The sequence below is a fragment of the Trachurus japonicus genome, chromosome 1 (assembly GCF_045865225.1).
Source record: "Trachurus japonicus isolate A0001 chromosome 1, Traja_1.0".
Lineage (NCBI taxonomy): Eukaryota > Metazoa > Chordata > Actinopteri > Carangiformes > Carangidae > Trachurus > Trachurus japonicus.
Window position 1 is genome coordinate 18,678,239 of NC_140907.1, and position 23,810 is coordinate 18,702,048.

The 23,810-nt window shown below is 40.5% G+C and overlaps 1 protein-coding gene across 1 annotated transcript in view; it reads left to right on the forward strand.

The window, feature by feature from the left end:
* Positions 1-23,300, forward strand: part of tacr3a (tachykinin receptor 3a) — a 29,030-nt gene extending 5,730 nt beyond the window's left edge. The window contains exons 2-5 of the mRNA XM_085778455.1: positions 3,236-3,424; positions 3,988-4,138; positions 21,328-21,524; positions 22,816-23,300. Coding sequence (XP_085634581.1) covers positions 3,236-3,424; positions 3,988-4,138; positions 21,328-21,524; positions 22,816-23,149 — 871 coding nt within the window. The 3' untranslated portion in view covers positions 23,150-23,300. The remainder of the gene's footprint in view (positions 1-3,235; positions 3,425-3,987; positions 4,139-21,327; positions 21,525-22,815) is intronic.
* The last annotated feature ends 510 nt before the right edge of the window (positions 23,301-23,810 follow it).

Here is a 23,810-nt window from a genome sequence, read left to right on the forward strand (position 1 = left end):
CTATTTAGTCTATAATGGGCTATGTACAATCACCACCGCTACATTAATAAATAAATGTTTTAAAATGAAACAATCAGTCAGTTGACATTAACAATGCAGGTCGTTTTCTCCCCTGGGAGGAGACCGCGGCTTAGCCGGCCGACCACCACAGCAGCCCGGCTGTAGCCTCTGTGATAGACCGCTTGTCCGGTGGTAGCCTACAGTAGTTAGCTTAGCTGCTCCACAGATGGAGCTTCACTGCTCCGCGAACGGCGGAGCAAACTTCCAAACAGGCGTCATTTGGATAAACTAACCGCATATTGGGGATCTAAACAGTTACTTTATCGCATGAAAAAACATTAAAACTTAATAAAGTGACGCATTAACAGTGGGAATTAAAATCATTTCTCGAGATAAGCCAGTAGCAGTCTTCTTCGTTAGTTTTCATTCAGCTACTCGCCAACACTGCCTACTGGTGAGGAGAGCAGCCCTTTGTGAATCAGCAGCTGTGAGTTTGTGGATCTGTGTGGATCTCGGCAGGAATGTCTCAGAAATACGTCATTGCGGAAAGAGATGCATGTGTGTGATTGGTGATCCACAAATGCAGAGTCACACTTCACAAACAGAATTTTCGGTTTTACAAATGGCTTTTTTGTTTTTACAAATGGAAAATTATACATTTACAAATACACAATATATTTACAAATACACATTTATTTGTAAAAACCAAAATACAAGTTACAAATTAGAAATTTGTGTTTGTGGATAGCAAAACACGTGTGCAAACCAAGGAACATTTGTAGATCACCTTCTGTGCGTTTACAGATATTTATGAGACAAAAATAACTCCATACCGGTGCTGCAGCCGCTGTGTCCAGGAGGCATCGCCTGTCACATACGGCGTAGCCTCCGCTCCGACGTCGTTGCTACAGCAACCTGTCAGATGGGTCAATAATGTGGCCCAGTCTGAACAGAGCCAAATGCGATTTGGACACTTGCTAGAAACAGTGTGGACAGTCAGCCCTAAAAATCGGATATGAGAAGGAATCAGATTTGCCTGCAGTCTGAACGCGGTTGATTCTGTTGTCATTATCTGTGAAGTCAGCAGTCACTGTGATCAGAAATCAATGTGTTTTATACAGTTATTCCATGTTCTTATGTATGTATTGGCCTGATTTTTAAAGGGATAGGGATAGAGGTTCATTAATTGTTGGTGCAAGCTATTTTTAGAACGGCGGAGCCGAGCTGCGAGCTGCTCAGAGCTACGCTACGGAGGCTAATGGGATTTCTTGGTTTCCCTCATCAAACTCCCCCTCAAGTTTTTTTTTTTTTAATTGTCTATCAAGCTATCCTGCAGCTTGTTCTTCTCACACTGAATCTTTGCATCTGCCAGTGCTACCTGCTTCTTCAAATGCAGGGCAAATAACGGTTTGTGAATTCTGTAAAACACATATCAATTAGCACAGAATTGTGGACACTGCGGATGTTCTTATATTTAATTAATGTTCACCTGTTACGCTTTTGGCCACTTGTATTTGTGCTGTATGAACTTTACTTTAGATTATAAGAAATTTGTGCAATGAATCAATTTCCAATGCTCATCATTAAGGCAAAGTGCACAACTGTTTGTGAAAAGAACTTGAGTTGTGATTTTGAAGGATTATAGTTTTGGATTACTTTCACATTCAGTCAGTGGCGGTGTTTCCTTTTTTTTCTTTTTTTTTAAGAGGTGTCACCTTACGTCAGAGTAATGATCCGCTGTTCATTGGAGGACAGTAGCCACACCTGTCCTCTCATCGGTGAATCTGTGATCAATCTCTGTAGTCTACTGATGAGAGAATTAGTTACACCTGGCTTGGCAAAGCCGCCCCTCCTCAGCCCATTTTGGTGTTCGAACAACCAATGGGCTCTTTGCACAGCTCCACTACATCCTGAACTTAATTCTGCTCCTTCATTTCCTGTTTTACATTATTGGACAACCTGATTAATCCAGGTGTGTCTGACCATTGTGACTCCTCAGACACACCTGGATTAATCAGTTTGTCCAATAATGTAAGACAGGAAATGAAGGAGCAGCATTAAGTTCAGAAAGTAGTGGAGCTGTGCAAAGAGCCCATTAAACCAGGATGGACTTATTAGACGTTGTCTAACCTGGCTTGTTCACTTATTCTGGATTTCTTTATTCAACTTTCGAACAACAGGCCCCAGGTGAAGTGAGTGTTTACTCAGTGATGTCACACCATGGGGACACGGTCTCCAAACAACACACTGTCCAAACGCTTTTCTCTTCATGACTGACTCCCAGGTCGACAAAGAAAAAAAGGAAATGATTCATTATTCTGCTGCTGTACTGTCTCCATGCCCAATCAAAGCCTCTGTGAGTGTGCTTTGATACTAAAAGAACGAGTCTGTGTGTGTGTGTGTGTGCGTGTGCGTGTGCGTGTGCGTGTGCGTGTGCGTGTGCGTGTGCGTGTGCGTGTGCGTGTGCGTGTGCGTGTGCGTGTGTGTGTGATCATGTTTAGCTTATTCAAGTGTTACTGGTGTTGCACTGTGGTGATTGTTCAGTGGTTGCAGGTCTATTAGATCAGTGTGTGTTCAATCCCAAATAACTCGCACTGCTCTGGCATATACTTGATGGGACATCTAACCAGCTATTCTCATGCTGCCATACACACAGGGCAAGTGAAGACTCTAGAATAAATGCCAAGCAATTACTGGAGAAAAGACGAGCCATCTTAGTTGTTGTCCCTCAGAGAGCTGCAGCCACTGAGGTGACAGGACATGGCCCATTCTTTACCATCGTATGAGGATTGAATTAGTGTCTCTAAACCTGCCTTATCAGCTACTGAAAATCATGTAGCATCCTGAGTTGGGTTCATGTTCGGTTGGTAATCGCCTGCTGTTTCACTGTGTCACTCAAACAAAATCCCATCACAGCTTTTTGGAACAAATCATCCGTCAGTATCTAAGTCAAACAGAGTGTAATGGACTTTTATGGGGAAAAAAGGTTTGAATTATATGTTGATTTTTAGGTTGGAGAGTTTCCATTCAGGTTTAATCACATGCTGCAGAGGTAGCAAAAATGAATCCAAGGGCTGACAAGGTGATTCTAGCAGTAGATGAAATACACAAAAACAAATATTTAGAGATTTTTCTATTACTTGCACGCAAAAAGATGAAATCTGGACAATTAGTAATTTGTTGAGGCTGTAAATAAGTGTGTTTTTTAACATATTTAATTCATTCTGTCCTGTAGGTACATGGCCATCATCCACCCTCTGAAGCCTCGACTCTCAGCCAAAGCCACCACAGGAGTGATCGTCTGCATCTGGAGTCTGGCCGTAGTTCTGGCCTTCCCTCTCTGCTACTTCTCCACCACTAAAACTCTGCCTCGCAGGACTGTCTGCTATGTGGCCTGGCCCCGCATGGCTGACGACCCCTTCATGTGAGAAAAGTTGAATTATCTTTGATGCCAGCCTCGGCAGCTCAGGTCTGCTTCACTTGAGTAAACTGCTACAGCTCGCCTGAGTTCAAGTGTAGCTTGCTTTAACTGGTTGCTTCATAAAGGTTAATCACAAGGTTGCACTCAACAACCATTGAGCCATTAAATGTTTATCTAACCATTATAACAGTTCAGTTAGAAAGATGGTACAGACACAAATGTTTGAAGAGCCAAAGAAATGTCCTCTTGTATATATTTACACTTTTTGCATGTGACAGACTACAACCTTTTCCATTTATATTAACACCGACATACACACTCTTGATTGAACAACACATCACTGTTGCTTGCAACAAATGAGGATGTGAGTGTCTTGTAATGGAAAATTACGTGTCAGTGTTTTTCTAATTTATGGCAATACAGCGCTGTGATGTCTGATGCAGCTGGTATCAGGAAAACACAATCGCGACCTGTGTTATACCAGAACATAAAACACACAGCAGATGACGAGTGAATATTTTATAAATGTGAAGACCCTTCATTGTTTTCCTTTCTTTTCTCCCAAGGTATCATATCATAGTGACAGTTCTGGTCTACCTACTGCCTTTAGTGGTGATGGGCATCACTTACACCATTGTAGGTGTGACGCTGTGGGGAGGGGAGATCCCAGGAGACTCATCCGATAACTATCACGGGCAGCTCCGGGCTAAAAGGAAGGTAAGGCATGCTTTAGGGGAAAGTAGTGCTCCATTCATTCAAGGATGCAGATATAACCTGTGGTGGTCCAAGTAGTAACTGTGAACATTACAATCTATATACGCTAGAAATCAGAGAACCAGGAATAATCAGTAATTAGCTGATGGCTACAGGTAATTATTATCTCATTTCTATTTCATATTCTTACCGAAATAACCTAAATAAAAGAGGGACTGTTAGAGACAGTATGTCAGTTTGATACTTACTCTCATTAAGAAATAATATTTCCCAGCATTCTGCTGCTGCACATCTAGTAGACCTGTAGGAATTTGATTTAAACCTGTGTCTCTGATGATTCAGTCACTGTGGCTACAAGCATTTACTGTCAACTCAGGGAATCCCAGACCAGCAAATCTAATTAATTGTCCTTTGACCTTTTCTGTGGTCTCTTTATATTCATGTTAATCTGTTGTTAAGTGTATGAACGCACATAACTCCCTGTGAACTTCTAGTTGTGTTTAATCTCTGGAATTAATATTATTTTTTTGGAAATGATGTCTCTTGTTGGCACTGGACAGTAGCAGCAGTACAAACATAGAGAAATATATCTAATTCTTGCTGGTGAAATTAAAAATAAAATCATGTCTACTCAGCTCAACACTTAATGAGTTGTAGGTTATGATTTTCATTTTCAGCAACTGATAACAGTGAGGAAAAGTAAAAAGAGCAGCAACAGCACATTGTAGTGAGCAAGAGTAATGACTTTTGTCTCAATTATTTCTGCGTGCCTGCGTGTGTTCGTGCGTGCGTGCGTGCGTGCGTGCCTGCGTGCGTGCATGCATGCGTGCCTGTGTGTGGAGGATAGACACACCTCAGTGAGAACATTGCAGGGAAGAAATCCTTGATTCCACACAACCTTTGTGGTTGTCACTTGTCTATGCCTCCAGACAGGCTCAAGCTCTGAAAACCAGCAGTGTCTTGGGGCATAATGGGTTTGCCCACACTCTGGTAGACATGGTGTCTGCTGAGTTTGGAGCTTATATGCAGAATCACTAAATAAAGATACTTGGCACAGGCAGGTTAATTTAACTACAACAGATGATATGATGTATTACACTTCTGTTTATCATTCATACTATAGTAAATGTATGTACAACTTCACTGATGCCATCCATCATTTTCCCACTGTGTTCATTTAAGTGGTATAATTGTTAATGACCTATTAACTACTAAAACCGGATGGAGGTGGTAGTGAGATTTTCTATAGGTACTGTATGTTAGCAAATTTATAGGTCTAATAAGGTTTTGTTGTCAGGAGACCTCTGTGGTAATTATGACAGAAGCAAATGAGGACTTGAGTTGATGCCGTATAAAGACAGAATAAATGTACTAAAGGTCGACCACTCCCCAATCTGGAATCCAACAGTATATTCAAGTCCTCAGTCTCTCGAGATACCCTCAGCGAATCAAGAAGTACCTCCTGATGTGCATCTAGCCTTGTTTGGCAAACAATGAGATGAATGAATATCAGCACCACATTGATTTTCCCCCATGTGGTGCCAAAACTATATAAAACCCACAGCGCAAGCCTACAAACCATTTAAAGGCCATTACTTCACCATAGTGGGAAGAAAAAACCAACTGCCTGCAGCTAAGAGAAACCAATGGACGACAAGATATGTAACAAAACAGAAATGCATGAAACCATGAACCATGAAGTTATAAACACAGCCTGGAAGGTCCGGACGTTCCCACACTCAAATCAGTGCATTGAAGTTATTTAAACGAGAGCCACTGGATTTTAAACAAAGTGCTTTGTAGCTAGATGCTGTGATGCAGCTTCCATTACGAGCTGCTGCAGCAGTGATTTATGTCAGAGGTCGGGGTGTTAGTGGGCAGGATGTGTTACTGGTAAACACACTTTGTAATAACCTCAGTTTGAAAGTCAATGTGTGTGTTCCCTTGTGCAGTTCACAGGGTGATACAGCAGCAACTTTCTGCCCAGTGCTGCATAAAACCAGTGGTCTGTCAAACCCAAAGAGGACAGTGATATAACACTGTAGAAAATTGATACTGAAGCAGACATAGGTGTAGCTCCTAGCATTGACATCATGTCAATTGCTCTTCATGTCTTTTCTGGAAAATATTATTTTGCTGAGGTCTGACATCCCTCAGTTTGCCTCCTCGTAGGTGCTCATGAGACTCCCAAGTTCTTGTTCACCTATAGAGCTGTTGCCTGAGGGCAGGATCCAACATATTTTGCCTCTCTCTCTCTGTATGCTCTCATGTTTTCCTAAAAACCTGTATTGGCTTCACTGTGGTGGTCATTATTTCTGAGTCTTCATGACAGAAAATGGTCTGCGGTGGGGTATCCTTCTCCCCAACAGCTGCTCAGATCAATAAGGAATATCCAGTTGATTCCAGGATTGCACTCAAAACAGACTGTTTATTGTAGTGCCGCCTTCAAAAGCTGTTTGCATTGTGTGAGTGTTTATAGCATTTCAACATCACTGTGGAGATAAAGTGTGCTTTCTAGCATATTTATGTTTCAACCCCTTTCATGTCCTTATCACCGCTCACGTGGCGCAGTGTCTTTTTCATGGGGATGAATGTCATGCGGGTTGAGGGTTTACTGCTCACAGGCTCTGGTCAGAACAGGTCGCAGAAAGGAGCAAACAGCCGAGGGCAAAACTCATCGAGCAAAACACAGAACTACCTGCCTCAAACACTAATGTTTTTATTGTATGACTAAGGAAAAACCCTGATAATCTAATCATATATTCAATGATTAATCTCATCCATTCTGTGATCAGTTGCTAATTAATCCAGTTGTTTCAATAACAAGCAAGAGAGAAGCATATTATTTTTGGTAGTGGTACTGAACTGAAGCAATGAAGCAGGAAGTGGTAATTGTTTACAAAAAGCAATCTCTGAAGACTGTTATTTCTCTCAAGTGTTTTCTAGTGTTTCACCTTAATGACACATCCTGTGCAGCCATCTGAGAGGTAGCAATGACAGCTCAATCCTTCATCATCCTCATTGACACAAGATTCACTGGTCCATTGTACTGAGTAAATCCATTTTTCCGCAATCACTGCGCCACAAGTGGTCTATTTAGTTCTTACCAAGGGCTGTGCATTTGAAATGTCAGGCATAAGTGCAGGACCAAGTACAGTACCTGTCCTATGATTGACGTACAGCTCTTTAAGATAACCTGCGTTTGACTTGTGTTGAAAGCACCATCAATCATCTGGTACTTTGTGTGGGTGTCTGCCCATGTGGATGTATAAAGAATTGGGTTAGATTACGTGTACAAAATCAGATTTTTTCAGAAGTGAAGTACAACAGTGTTAAACCACAGAGGGATAATGTGACTGTTCTAATCCCAGCGGGGCAGATGTCAATAGCTTCCCCTATCCTGAGAGAGACATGTAGGTTTGAACAGAAAAGAGCTCAGACTTGTTCTACAGTGAGAAACCACAGTAGAAGCCACTTTGAAGGGTCATCCAAAAGCCACATGTAATACGAGTTGGCTGCTTTCCTTTGAAAGGCAGCTTTAAGTACCACGGCTACAGTCACATATCTCTTATGCACTCTCTACTTGTCAGTCATTGTTCAGACAAAATTTGAATCTATGTCTTTGTCACACTCTGACAAAGGTGCTTGCTGAAAAACCCCAACTGCTGGGACTCTTCTGTTTTTTTTTATTAGATTGGGTTATAGAGAGTAGCTTTATTCACCGAGCAACAGAGGTCTCTGATGTCTTTTACATAGATGCGCATTTCCAATGTTTTGGGGGAAACTCTACAGCTGCCACACTCAGAAGCCATACAAAGGTGGTCAGTGGTTGAAAGTAACAACAAAAAATTAAAAACCTGAACTTGAAAAAATGTTAGTTGGAGTAAGTTTTGATATTGGTTAAGTTTCAGGAAAGATTTGATTTAAAGTAAATAAATACTGTACCTTGTGTCTCAAGTCACTCTGTAGAGTTGAGTGCTTCACAACCTGCTTTGGGTGTTTATAAAAAAGAAATATTAAAGGACAATTCCGGTCGAATTCAACACGGGGGTGTATTTTCCTATCATTTTAGGTCTAAAAGAATGAATCTGAAGATTTTCAGTTTAATTGCTCCTGTTTTGCGGTAGCTGCGTCTGTCCCTGCATCGCCACGGCAGCAATGAATGGGAGTGGATGTAAGTTCCGCTGTTTAGGCTGTTTCCAGCCCTCAAAGCCGCAATTTTTTTCCACAGACAGCGTCAGATGGCTACTCAAACATGCACCGAGAAGTTTATTTACTTCAAGCAAGTCGACATGTTTGTAAAAGTCGATCTAATTCAAAGTCTCCCGGAGTCTCGCGCGAGCCCGAAGTTGCAGTGCTGGTGTATTCAGGTGCAGTGGGAGCTACCGCTTGTGTCATAAACACAGGAATATCAACTCTTTACTTGCTTGAAGTGTACATTTTTTTCCACAGACAGCGTCAGGTGGCTAATCAAACATGCGCCGAGAAGTCTTTTTTACTTGAAGCAGGTAAAGAGTTGATATTCCTGTGTTTATGACACAACCGTAGCTTTTCCCACTGCACCTGAACACACCGCGCACGGCAACTGGGTCTCGCGCGAGACTCCGGGAGACTTTGAATTAGATCTAGTTTTACAAACATGTCGGCTTGCTTGAAGTAAATAAACTTCTCGGTGCATGTTTGAGTCTCCATCTGACGCTGTCTGTGGAAAAAAATTGCGGCTTTGAGGGCTGGAAACAGCCTAAACAGCGGAACTTACATCCACTCCCATTCATTGCTGCCGTGGCGATGCGGGGACAGACGCAGCTACCGCAAAACAGGAGCGATTAAACTGAAAATCTTCAGATTCATTCTTTTAGACCTAAAATGATATGAAAATACACCCCCGAGTTGAATTCAACCGGAATTGTCCTTTAAGGAATCAAGTTTTGGATGGATGTCATGAGTTAGTAATGAGAAGACAAATTAATCATGCCGTCAGTAAAAATTGCAGCATATTAACTTTTTAAAAGACAATTTAAAAGTTAAAGGTGCTTGAGACAAGATCGAGGAATAAAACTCATTAGCGATACAACGGCCGTAGCGGCTGTCAGGGTTACTGCAGCCAAGCTGGTGCGGGAGCGCGCATCAACTCTCCACAGCAGCAGCTGATGCTGTGACAGTGACACTGTGGCTGAATTGGAAACGGCATAACGTTACTATACCAGTGTTTTCCACTAATCAGCCGCCACAGTTTGGTTTGTGTCCGCCGCAGCAGTCTCTCACAGAAAAAAAGAACAGCTTTCACTATCTCTCATCTCTGCCAGTCAGCCCCTCTACCTGCTGTCTCTCGACACAGAGCAGACACACACAGAGACACACAGAGACGCACACAGAGACACACACACAGACACACAGAGACACACAGACACACACACACCGCCTGGCTGTTAATAAACAGTAAATGCGCCGTGCCGCGCTCTTTGTACAGTGCTCAATTTACCGCGACACCGGGAGGTTGACCGCCCGGGCATCAGGTCAGCACCGGCCGCCGCCATGAGCCGCTGCTGCCGCTCGGCTGCTCTAGTGGCTCTGCTCCTCCGAACACGTCGGAGAATTTCTTTACAGGCGTTGTTTGCATAAACTGACCACGGATGAATCAATCGGCTCATTATAAAACTATTTATTTATTGAAGTAGCCTAAATATGGTGATTTTTGTACGTACAGAGCCCCAAGGCTGCGCTGCTCACACACACCTGAAGCTTCACTTTTCATTCATGAACTAATATCCGACTGCCACAGTGCCACTGTTAGATTTCATCCAGCATTTATCTCCTCAAAACAATTCAACTAGCCGGCAGAAAACCTCTAAAAAGGGTTTTCTTCCCTGGGAGGAGGACAGAGGACAGAGGTTGCCCGGCCGATGAGCTCAGCTCCCCGGCTGCAGCCTCTGTGACGAGTCGCTGCTGCTGCTGCGTGTGTGTGGCTCTGCACTCCTCCGAAAAATGTCGGAGCAAATCTAGTAGGCTACTTACAGACGTTATTTGGATAAACTGACAACAGAGTGGGAATCTAAACCGTCACTTTCTCGCATGAAAAAATATTAAAATGTAAGAAAGTGACGTTATTTCTCTACTCGCTGCTCACATAACTGTTCAGGCTGCAAGACACCCGCCAACCGCTGGGCGCAAGCGGAGGAAAGCCGAACTGTCGAGGACGCGCATGCAGCGTCATTTGACGTCACATCCGCGGACAGCGCGGGAAATTCGGACCCAGAATTGCAGCGCATTATGCAGCACACAGCCTGTTCAAGGCAACGGAGAGATACGCGGGTGGGCTCATTCTTTTTGGTTTTTAACGCTTCATCGCCCATCAGCAGTAAAAAACTTAAAACGCATGTGCATTTCTTGCCTCATGAACCTTTAAAAACCCATTTATTATGTGGATAAAAAGGTAATGTCATTGGTATCACATTTTTTCATAACACATTTCTGTTGCAAAGTTGTGTATGAGGGATTTTTTAAATAGTTTTGTTTGTGAAGCAAAGACTCACTTCAGTACTACTTTGGATTTGTTTCTCTTTATTTCTCTATTTGTGTTTTTTGGTTCATTTCATCAAAATCAGTTTCGCTTCTGTTAAGTCACTCTGTGATGCAGCTTGCAGAGGTGTGTCTTCATTATATAACATTTCCAATTGTTAGTGGTGGTAGCCTACTGCTAACTAATGGGGAGTCATTTACTGGATTAATGAAGGAACATAAATCAAGTGCAGGAGCAAGCCTGAAACTGTTTTGGTTGGTTGTAATTTAACTCAATATCCATTTTGTGCATTGAAAACCTCATTAGTGTGTTTCATTGTTTTCCCTCCAAAAGTAAATCAGCATCAAACTAATAGGTTGTCTGCATCTGCTTCCATTTGTTTCCCACTGCTCACTTTAGATGTGAAATACTGTGTTGGTGCGGATCTTGATAGCAAGGTACAACAGGTTTGTATGAAGTGTTTAGTGCAGTTTCTTTTAAGTAGTTTTTACACCGCTCATTAGGCTCTGTCATTATGTTCCTTTAGCAACATTATTAACACTTTAAACATTAAAAAACATTAAAAACCCTTTGATGGCTGCCACTGGTGCTGAAAACTCAAGATGAGCAAATATTGACATACTGCTAATGGTTCATAAAGTTCAAGTGTAGGCCTGCATGAGGCATTTGTTAACTACACACAGAGGTGCTACTTTCACATGTAAAGGCCTCTGACTAAATAGTAAAACCACTGGATTCTAACTATTATTGTACCTCTTGTTTGGTCTTTGTGTGTGTACAGTGTGTATCTCCCTCACTCTACCGTCTGTCTGTATCAAATGGTAATCTCCTGTCATGCCGTACGGCAGTATAGTAGTATGGCTCCATCAACCTTCAGCCTTCGACCCAAAGTTGTAATCAGTCAAAATAACTCATAAGAACTGTAATAACAACATAAACAATCCAAGGAGTATTTGGGACCTTAATAGCAAAGCAAAGCTTCCTCTCAACAATGCACCAAGAAAATCCCTAATAAAACCCTTCTCCTTTTTCATTCCCCTAAAGTAGTCTTGAGATTGCAAAGACATGTTCCTGTGGGCCAGTTTGGTGTAAATTGACATTGGTCTGTATCTAAGTAGGACTGAACACACTTGAGATTCTACTCAAGCTGATATTCAATGCAGGGCTCAGCCACCTGCATGCAGTTGTCGCTCCCAATTAAAGGAGTAGATATCCTCGAACAACAAAGAGCAGTGTACATTTTCCATGTCCATTTATGAGACATAGATGGATTAATCATATCATTTTCCAGAGATTCTACCCGAGGCATCTCTCATCTGCTCTTGTGTCTGTTGCTCATATGAAAGCATAGCCATAAAAAATTGTCTTGTTAAAAATGATAGACTCACCCACTAACAAACTTACTCACTCATCTTGTAGCACGTAATAGATTTGCAACAAGGAAAAGCTTTCAGCTGTTAAGAGGCTCTTTTTCTTTGCACGGCAATTTTGGATTTTACTGTGAACCAATGCAACATGTCAAATGTTTGTTGTTGTCAGTAACTGTGACTATCTAAGAGGCACAAATGAGCAAATCACATGCATAGACTTATGATTTGTTATTCAAAGATAACGGTTAGTCTTTTTCTTTTGGTCTCTCTAATCTCAAAACAATGTTGGCTTGAACGGTTTTAAATTATTGAAAACCTGCTTAATTTTTCTTGTGCTGCGACTGATTAAGTAGATATGAAGCTACACCAGCAGGCTGTTAGCTTGGATTAGCATAAAACCATAAACCTTGCTCCATCAAAAAGAAACTAAATTGTTCGAGTAGCATCTCAAAAGTTCACTTAGTAACACATAACTTGGTGAATTAGTTTGTTTTTCTGCCAGTCATCTTGTGTAGAACAGCCTGAATGTGTAACAATAAGCTTGGCATCTAGAGGTTGACCTTGTCAACATCCAGATACCACACAGCAGTGAGCGGGAAGGGAAGAAACAATATAAACTTCTCCTTGCGATGCAGCTGCATATTCAGTTAAATAAATAGATAAATAAGAGACTGGCATCTTGTCTAACTCTCAGCTATGAGGTGAATAAGAATACTTCTCAACATGTTGAAGACTTTCTTGAAACTACATCACTGCACCAAAACCCCAAGAATCTGGAAATATCCTTTTGCAAGAATTTGATTTATATCTGTAGATTTTTTTCAAATATAATTTTACAATACTATGATCAGATGATGACCAGTCCAGAATTCATCATATATGGTTTGAAGTTTAAAATATTGGGTGTCTCCAGATTGAGGATTTATTTTGTGTAAATAAGGGTTTGTTTGGTGGACGGTTTTCTGCCAACAGTGACATGTCTATCCTTTTCCTTCAAAATCTCCCACACATTTTTTTTTCAACAGGACTCTGGGATCTAACAGCACAAACGATCACGAGTCTCTGCACAGACCTCGTAACTTTCATGGTTATATTACATTTCCTGTTGCCGTTTATATCTGAGCACCAGTGATCCTGCTCCATGGGACTGTTGGTCACGATACGATTACCATTACAATTCTTGTTATAAGACATTTGATTTTGTCCTTGCTGGCCTTTGTAGAATAGCAATCATGACACATCAAAGTGGTACAAAGAGATAACACATCACCCCTTTGAGGTCTGGTATGCCGTATGTAAATTTCCTTTATTTGCTCTTCACTCATCTCTTATTCTCTCTGCTCTGTCTGAGCCCATTTACTCTGGATTTTCGAGTCCAACCTAATAAGAAAACCACCCAAGATTGTCTGAAATTGCATACAGATATAGTCACACAAAAATCTGTATTCAGCTGTGCACTGATTATTCAATGTACTGTAACTTCTCCTATTCTGTCATGTATTATAGTGTTTGGACTAAATGAAAGCTGATGTCGCTTTTATTGACTTTTATTCTCCTTTCATTTAGCTCATTGTGTTTTCGTCTCAATATGTCTCAATTTATCATACAGAGGACAATGAAACAGAAAATGCAACTCATTTTCAACAGTGCCAAGGTCACACAAAACGCACAATCGCTGCTCTTCTGGTATACCCTTGTACCTCCCTACTTCAATTGCTAAAGACAAAGTGCCAAATCTCAGTTGTGCACACAGGGACCTCTGTCCCCTCCCCAAATTTAACATCAAATATGGTTCCGTACAATAATCTTCTTTGATTTGAACATAGTTTCTAAGTTTAGGTGAAATAAGTTCAAAAGGAGCTTCTTTTTTTTTGTAGATCCTTTCTGGTTGCTAGTCTGTTCACAAGCAGACCATTGCTGGATGTTTGAGATGCATGATGTGGATTTCTCAACAGTTAGGCCTCTCCTCACTTCTTTGTCTTCCAAAGAACTACATCCACATCAGATATATAGACAAGGACTTGGAGAGTGTGATAACGACCTCTCAGGCCCACAGGACAAAACAAACTAGACACTCTTGAGGGAGAAGGTAGGGTACAGAATACCAAAGTGTGAAATTGTCGTTATTGTTACATCCCAGCCTCGGGGAACTGGATGCGCAACATGATCTGAGCCCCCTCGCTCCTCCCATCCCCAAGAAAAGTGGCCAAGAGCAGGGTTTTCAATCTACACAGTAGCCTTTATTTGCTCGGAGATGAGAACACTGCCCAAAACCACAAACAAAATCTCAGTTCTCCCTAATCTGTCCTACTCAAAACAAAGAAAACCAAAATACAGGTATCTAACCTAACTCAGATGCAAAACAGGAGAAAAAGGGTTAAAGTAAAGGGCTTCTCATTCCTACGGGCTACTTTAATACAAGGTTTAACAAAAGGTTGCAAAGACACTATTCACACATCAGGCCTTGGTTGGGGATGAGGGAGGGAGAGAGAGCGAAGGCCGGAACCAGGCAGCATAAATAGCCCCCATCCACCAATCAGCAGCAATCCTCTTCGGCCATGTGGTCCTGCAGCACACACCTGCACACACACACTTTCCACACACACACTGATTGCACAGAGGGAGACAGAAACACAGGCACCACACACAGCATAACACTAATACACATAGGGTTGTGACATTATTATTATTAAGATTTACATTCTTTCTCATTATAATTAGGCAGATGTTTCACATGTTAAAAGAGGCATACCAAGTGGAAATAATCTTTTTCATGTTGTCAATATAACTACAGTTAGTGTCCCTGATGTATCAATCAAACTTCAAACAGAGAATACTTTCCTATCCTTTTCTATTGCTCCATCGTTCAGTAATATTAGCAATTTCCCCGAAGTGGCACCAGCACAGAGGCTGTACTAAATGTGAGGAAAGTGATTTCAGTCACTTTTATTAAGGGTTCCTGCCCACTCACTGGTGTTTACCAGAGCCTTTTTTCCCAGTGGTGTGGGATAATCAGCTTGTCTTTTGAACAAGTTTTGAAAGCAGCATGTGAAACTTTCATTGCAGTCGGTTCCGTCTGTGTCCATCACAATGGCTTTCATCCCTTAAAACCCTTACTCACACAGGATGTTGCCCCAAAGGGAGGAGCTACATGACTGTCATTAACATTTAAGGTTGCATTCTCTGCTAAACAAAACTTAAAGAGGAACTATGCAGGATTTTTACCTTAATTAAACAGCTTTGCAGTAATTGTGATGGTTTAATAAATAGCTTAACTTGTTACGAGGGAGAATGGAGACCTATGCCTTCCATGTGCGTGTCACTTATTGCATCTCTTGGCTGAAAAACAATTTTGCAAGATCAGCGCTGCCGCCCCGGTCTCTGCGCACCGCGATACAAACGCACCCCGTAACCCGTGATCTCTTGTTTATGACAGATTAAACTACACAAATATACATGTTGTAACATCATATATAAAATGATCCACCGCTCTACTGATTGATTTCTCGCCGGCTTGATTGTAAACAAACATGGCCAGGACAAGGGTTAGCAAAACAGCGGAAAAGCGACCGCACTTAGTTCCTCTTTAAAGATATATGTTTGAAAAAAAATACTTATACAGTATATCCTAAAGGCCAGTTGAGTTGTGATTTAATCAGACTCAAAGCGAGATTGTAGCAGTCTAGAGAAATTCAAGCAGAAGGCATTCATCCATTTGTCCATGGTTTCTTCTATTATCCACACGATTTTCCTTGCTGAAAAGAGAGCTATTTCTCACTGTACCTTTGTTGACAGGCAGTGATCAGGATTTGACCTCAGGGGAAAGCCTTCAGTTGAATTTTTCCCAAGACTCAAATTTTCTTCGATTCTATTTTATTATACTAACAATATATAACATGAATGCTATTGTGTGTGTGTGTAGCATGTAGTCAGAATAAAGTGTTTCATTCAGGTAGTGCAGTCTTTCAGAACGCCATAAAATACACATGTATACATAAAATAAATAATGCATGTGGAAAGAGACAGAAAACTATAATTCTGGTCAACAGGCGCCTGTCACCTTCAATAAGAAGCTTTTATGTTGTGTTTGGAGAAAATAAATTGAAGGAGCACATTTCAAATCTTCTGGCAGGCAGTTCCAGCTCACAGGAGCGTGAGAACAAAAAGCTGCTTCTCCAGGTTTGGAGATGACTCTTGATATTTTAGGGCCAGCACCAGATGACCTGAGCAATTTGAAAAGTCGTGACTGATGATTACTTTATAAAACAGTGCGTTGTAGCAGAATATTGAAAGCTTTGTTTCTGAAAAAGAGCTGTTTAATAATCAAGACAAAGTTTTCCTGGAAAAGAGTGATGCAATTTAACAGCAGGAGTTGCGTTGTATTGAGGGTGTGTTCCTATTTCTTTGTGCAAGCGTCTGTGTCATGCATTGCAGTGCATCTTTAGTCTTCAGGCCTGTAAGATTCATTTATGATAATAATGTGATTTAATATGTTTTGCGCTTAGCTCTCATTATCATTGTAAATAAGCAGAACATTCACATCTTGTATCTGTTTGGCTTTTATGGCAAGTCAGACCATTAGTTCAGTGATCAGTGCATCTTTTATCCAGTTTCTAAAAGCTACCCATTCAAAATGTTAAGACTTTTTAATCAATTCATTAAAAAAAGATTAAGGGGATGAGGCTTCTAATCTCTCCACCATTTCCACTGCTTAACCGCCCACACAACCTCAACATCTAAGGAACAACATCCTGATCATTGGAGGACATTCCCACTTGTCTTTAGCAAGATTTTCACATTTTAAAATTACATATTATCTCCATCATCTATTAGTTCTTGCTCATATTCACTCAAGTATTGCCAGCCACTGTGGAATCCTTGGTGAAAAAGAAAAAGAAAAAACTTTTAATTTAAGGCCTATATAAAAACTTTAGTTGAAAAGTCCAAACTTATAATAATTTCAGTAAATTGATTTATTTTATGAACAACGTTGATCATTTACAATTAATTCATCTGCTCTAATCATTGTGACTAATGACTTCTGTTTGCAGCTACTGTTCCACTGTGTGATTTTACTTTTAGTCATTTTCCCCAACCCATCTATTTAAACTGCAGGGTTAGAGTTAAGACTGCACCAGTTTATGGGTTGCCACCAGTCTCCATATTTGTTCTTGTTCATTGCTTTTCAGTGACAACTTAGGTACTATTATCATGTTTATCATCCAACCTGAAGTAAAGTACGGAAGCGTATTGCATTCACTTGAATAATAAAAAAAATCCTGTTTTTTTTGGTTTGTTTTTTTGAATATTTTTTTTCTGTTTTTCTGACATTTTTTCCCCTGTTTTTCTGACTAATTATTCTCTGTTTTTCGTGGTAATTTTTTCCCCCTGTTGTTCAGGGTAATATTTTTCTGACTTAGCTATTGAGATTTCAAAATCCCGTGAGAAGCTCTGCACCTGCAAGTAATGTAAGGACTGATTTCAAAATAAAGGTGCTACATTAGACTGCTCTGATATTTTCTGAGTGACACTCTGAGGGGGTATAACAGGTAGTTTCCTTCCAATATAAATCTACTGGTTACACAGTGAAAATTAGAAAAATGAGTGGGGTTTTCCTTTGAAAATCTACAATGCCGGTGATAGCTAGACTGTATTTTTTGTGGAGCATATCCATGGATGTATCTCATGGATCTAAGATGTAGGCTAACAATGAACCGTCTTTGGATGTAATACTAGATCTGTGATGAAGTGGAGGCAAAGACAGTTTATCTTTGGCGGAGGCTTGACTGCAGCAGTTAAATGTTACTTGCAGATGGGAGCTTCTTGAGGGATTTTGAAACCCCGAAACCCCGAAAAACTGAAAAAAATTAGTCAGAAAAACAGAAATAATTATTCAAAAAAACAAACCAAAAAATAAATTACTCAAGTGAATGCAATACACTTCCGTAGTAAAAAGTCTAAAGTCTGAGATGTTTTACACATTCAAATGAGCAGGTTTTGATGGTGAGAAAATTAGGCCTTTATTCTACTATAATGTTTTTTTTTACTCTTTTTGTTAGTAGGCTCTTCATGTGTGCATGAATCAGACCTTCACCTACTCACATTCTCATGCTGCAAAGATTGACAGCTGTATATGGAAACATTAGCAGTCTGTCATGTTGTAGGATATGCAAAATGTAAACATTATAATTGCATGTTTTTTCCAGTCAAAAGAAATAAATGAACTGAGCATTTAATGTTATGTGCCTCCACATGTATTAGTGCAAAAGAGCAATCATTGCAGATATTTCCATCAACAATATCATACAATTTGAAGACAAGACATTATGTGCTTTGACATTCCTATTATCCCCCATGGTGAAAAAATGGACAGCAGAGAGGTCCGGATTTTCTACATCTCAGTATTTATTTAGATATGCTCACAGACCTTAAGAGGGCCGTACAATGTTTATATAAACCACTGCATGAGCTCAGCTCCTGAAGCATAGGAGGTTCTATGCTTCACAGGATATACTTTCAACACAGTTTATGTTGCCGTGCGAGGAAGAGACTATGGATTGTGTCTTCCTGTCATACCTATCCAAGAAGGTGCATGTTCTTGCTTGGCTGACATTTTCAGAACTTTGGGGACTGTGGTAAACCAGACACATACTTTAAATGTTTCAGGATCCAGCTTCATATCATGTGTGTACATATAGAATAAATGGATTGTATTTAAATCTCTGGCAGTCCAAATATGGATAATTTAAACAAAACCTAAGAGCAGCCTATTGAGAATCTTGACGTCTTTTATGCAACACACATTAAAAAAGTGAATTAACAAGAAACTAAAGAGTTTAACAACACTTGGTATCAGTCATATGAATTGATCCCACTAACAAAAATTGTCTGCATATCCAATGCCAAAGCCAAATGTGCATTACAGCGCTGCTGGAAATAGTCCCCAATAACCACACAATTTTCAAGTTTCATTCAGGCCTTGAAAAAGAAAAGCATATATTTGCAACCAAACAAGAGTGTACTTCAAATCAAGAACAACACTGAACCCTTCACCTTCCCTTCTGAGCACTCTGCTGCAGGTTACTGTGACACAATGAGGGTTCGTCGGTACGAAAATCACTTGTGCTGCACCATAACAACAGTTTTTTGTCTTCTCGTATCACTTTCAAATACGTCTCAATTACAGGAACTGAGTCTAAATTTAACATCCTAGTTGACATAAAATGAAAATACTACCTGAACAGCTCACCACTTTTTAGCAGCTTGGACAGTTTACATGTTATGCCTTAACATCTTTGAAACATCGACTCAAAAAAACCTGGGTGCCAGGACAGCTGTTTAGATTTCATGGGGGATGCAATGATGTCTGTTTTGTCTCTGGTAGCGTTTCTCTCCAGCTGCCTCTGAGAGGTCATGCAGCATTACACATCATGTTCCCAGTTACCACCCAAAGACAAGCTACAGCAGTTCATTCAGCTCACTTTAAAGAGAAATTGGAAAATAAATTGAGGGGTTTAAATTGTTGAAAACATTTTTATTGGATGAATCTGCACCTCAGAACTTATATTCAAAACCAACACAAGTACAGTAGTGTACAAGATAATATTTAAGGTATGGTGCATGGGTTTCTCAATAGGTGTGGAGCAGCAGGTCAGCATTCAAACCCCGACACGAGCCTGCAATTACTGCTTGCATGACCATAATTATTAAATCTCCCTACGTTAGCTATACCATACTGTAGATACAGCATAACAATTGACAATTTAAATAATAATCACCTGGCAATATGGTGGATTAAATGATAATATCACCACTTTCACTGAGCTAACACTATTTTGTTTAGATGGAAAATTACATTTTTAAATTGTGGCTACAGTCATGGTCTAATATGATCTGCAATTGTGATTCTAATTCTGCTGAATATATAAATTAAAATATATTTTAACCTTAATCTTTGTTGTTTGTACACTTTGTAAAATATAGGACACATTTTTATCTAATTCTCAAATAGAAGTAAGGGCTTTCATTTACTTCAACTGCTGAACTGAGGAAATAGATTAAGGGAAAGAGGGAGGAAACAATAAACAGACAAGAGGAAGGCTAAACAACAGACTGAACTAAGACTGAGGCCATGGTGAAGAGGTGGGTCTTGAGGGATGATTTGAAGATTTAGGACGCCGGTCTCCAGTATAGGAGACCAGCATCTATTTGAGACTCGGATTGGACCCACCAGAGGGTCCAATCCGGCCCGCGGGACTAGTCGTCGCCAAATGTTAAGCCATGTATGTATTTATTGAGCGCCACTTCTCCTCTTCCCCCGCCCCTCCCTCACAAAGTTGCAGCGGACAACAAGAGACACAGAGCAGCCGACTCTTGCGTATTGACCACAACACAACAACAGCAGCTCATTGCGTAGTGTAAACGTGGCACCGACATTCACCGTAAACAGAAACACGTCCTATATCGCCATTCAGTTAAAAAATCACGATATTACTTTTGGTCCATATCGCCCAGCCCTAGTTAAAATTACATGTATTTTACTCAAGAACTTTCAGGTTGTTCATACTGTTTTGTAAAAAGGATAATTCATAAACTTTAAACATGTTAAAGGGACAACGAGGAGTTTGTATTTGGTTATAAAAAAAGTCTCATATTAATGTGGATGAATCTACATTACCCACACTTGTTCACATTCTTGGCAACATTGCGCCGGTCCAAGAATTTCACTGTGCGCGTGGAGGCTCATGGTAAATGTAGTGTGAAAACACTTTGCTTTCCAAAACTCCTCGTTGTCCCTTTAATAATGTACTTTGCACAAAGTACAAAGGGAAATACAAATTGGGCTGTATGTGGCCCCAGAACTAAAATTAGTTTGACACCCCGGGTTGTTGCAGCGATGCTTAAATCTTTTCTGGCAACATGCGTCCATGTTTTGTCCATCTGGTCAGATGTGGCCCCGCTGTAACATCTTTGGAACAACACCATGTCCTCCTGCTTCCCTTCCATTACAGTCTCATAATAATGTATCTTTCTGTTGCCCGTAGTGCCAGGTGCTACCAAAATGCTCCAGTTCGTAAATGGACTGAAATTGCATGCACTACATTCTTCCCTACGGATATTCATTATTTTCAGAAAGTGACAGAGGGTTGTCAGATGTGTTTTTTCCTTACTATATAATCTTCCCTGGCTAACACTCAGCCATCTTTCGTTAAGCCTCTGTGAATGCTTTCAGGTGAATACACTGACAGCCTGTGAATGTTTCTCATCATCGTTCACTCGCTCTCTCTCTCTCTTCCCTGCAGGTGGTGAAGATGATGATCATCGTAGTGGTGACCTTTGCCCTCTGTTGGCTTCCGTACCATGTCTACTTCATTGTGACGGGGCTTAACAAGCCTTTGAGCAGGTGGAAGTACATCCAGCAGGTTTACCTGTCCGTGCTGTGGCTGGCCATGAGCTCCACCATGTATAACCCCATTATCTACTGCTGCCTCAACAGCAGGTGGGTAGTGTTGACAAGCTGAAAAACACTTGTCAGACAGACAGAAGAGGAATTAATTGTATTATTATATTGTATCATTTGATAAATAACCTATATGTGAGAATGTGAAGCAAGTTACATGTATTGATTGTTTATGTAAAGACTGTAACAACTTGCTGCCCGTTTTATTAGTCTAATTATGTTTGAGGGTCAAATTATTGACCATTGATCGCCTGGATTAAAATGTCATCACTTCATTTTTACTTCATTTTAGTTAAATTATGCCTATGATGTGATAACTGTCGTTCTAAGAAAGCTTGAGTTTTGGCCAAAGGTCACAGTAAACTTGACCTACCAAAATCTGATCAGTACATCCTCGAGTTCAAATGAATGCTTGTGTCAAATGTGATGAAAAATGTCCCTGGACGGATGGACAAACTGATGAACAGACACAATACTTCTGGCTCTGGCTGTCACTGGCATGAAGGCACAAAAACAAGACTGAATTTCACATTTGCCTGTAACTGATGATGTCTAAATCAAGGGCAAATTTTCCAGGATAATCCAAAGGATGTGGGTCATATTCACTCCCTTGGAAAAGTTCAATGTCCCTCTTCCTTTCCCTCTACAGCGAGCACAGAACAAATCTTCAGAAGAAGTTTCTAATTGACATAAGTTCACATCTCAACCTATGTTGACCTATGTATGTTGGTGTATCAATGTTCTATCTTTTAGACTAAACTGACTCAGCAATATAAGGCTTTTTTTGAAACTATCACAATAATCTGCAAATAAACTGCATCATTCTGCAAAATTGGCTCTGCTGATACTGCTGAGGCATTGCTCAGTGGCGAGAAATGATATGGTTCTTAAAAAACAGATGGTTCTTTCAACTATCTAAAGCTGTGTGGCTATCAGGGAATAAACAGTTTAAAAGCCAAGATCTGAAGTAATGTTGGTTTACAGATGTGTTCTCTCACTATAAATACTGCACTTTAACACCAATTGACCTCCTATTCATCACTGCACAAACATTTAGACATGCAACCAGAGACACAGTACAAACTGTTCTTAGATAGATACCAGATAGATTTATTTATTTGTCTTTTTCAGGAAAATTGTTTCCACCTTCCATACAGCCTCCAGAGTAGATGAAGAGAAGTCAATACAGTATACAGTTATTTTATGTATATTAATAAAGAACCCTAACCCCTGTTAAAAGAGTTTCACCTTTTCATTTTCTATGCACTTGGCAATTAGCTGTCCTTTGTTTGCCAACTTCACCTCTCTCTTTTCTCTAATATGACACCAGGTTTCGAGCTGGCTTCAAGCGAGCGTTTCGTTGGTGCCCGTTCATCAAAGTGTCCAGCTATGACGAGTTGGAACTACGCTCCACGCGGCTGCACCCAACGCGCCAGAGCAGCATGTATACGCTGTCACGAATGGATACCACCATGGTGGTTGTATACGACCCAGCCGAGGGGGATGGCGGTGCAGGTGGCGGCTCTGGGAGGAAGCACTCCCTGTCCTCGAGGAAGAAGAGCTACGTCACGTCCCGCCACACTGACATCACCGGCTGCAACGGTAGCAGTGTTAAAAACCAAAATGGAGGCCCTCCAAACGCCCAACCTGAGGAGTTCTCTTGAGGAGCACTTGCACACACATGCAGACAACATATTACACACACATGGGATGTGCATGAATTTTATACACATGTATAATACATTGTACATACAAACAGTGCACCTGGTGTTTGCCTGATTTAGCCATAGAGGCACTGTATCAATGTTGAAGTGAATTCTTTAAAAAAGGGTTATAAACAGCTGGATGTTGAGAGCAATGAATATTTTTCCTTCTTGGATTGTAAAAATTAATTTAACATATTCTGGATCATGGATGTATATCCAGAATGGGTATTCTGAGCACAGGCCAAGGTGCACAGTCTAAAGTGGCTGTTATTACAGTTTGCAGGAATCTGCAAATATGAGCGTCATCCAGTATCTGAGTTCATTTTGTCTCTATATTTTAAAGCTGAATACAACAAAACAAACAAATAAAAAGTGTTTAAGTGGTCCAATTTGAAAATACTATATAGGCCTTGACATAGAGATATAGTATAATGTATAGCACTATAGTATTTGGAGGAGAAATGTGTCAGTACTGCTGTGAGAGATCTGTACACTGTATCCTCATCAACAGTGTGTATAAACCAGATCAGTACATCTTTTCACCAAATAGCAAATAGGACAAATAGTCAACAAGGCAAAACACCCCAGCACCAAACATGAAATGAAGCAGACGACTGGG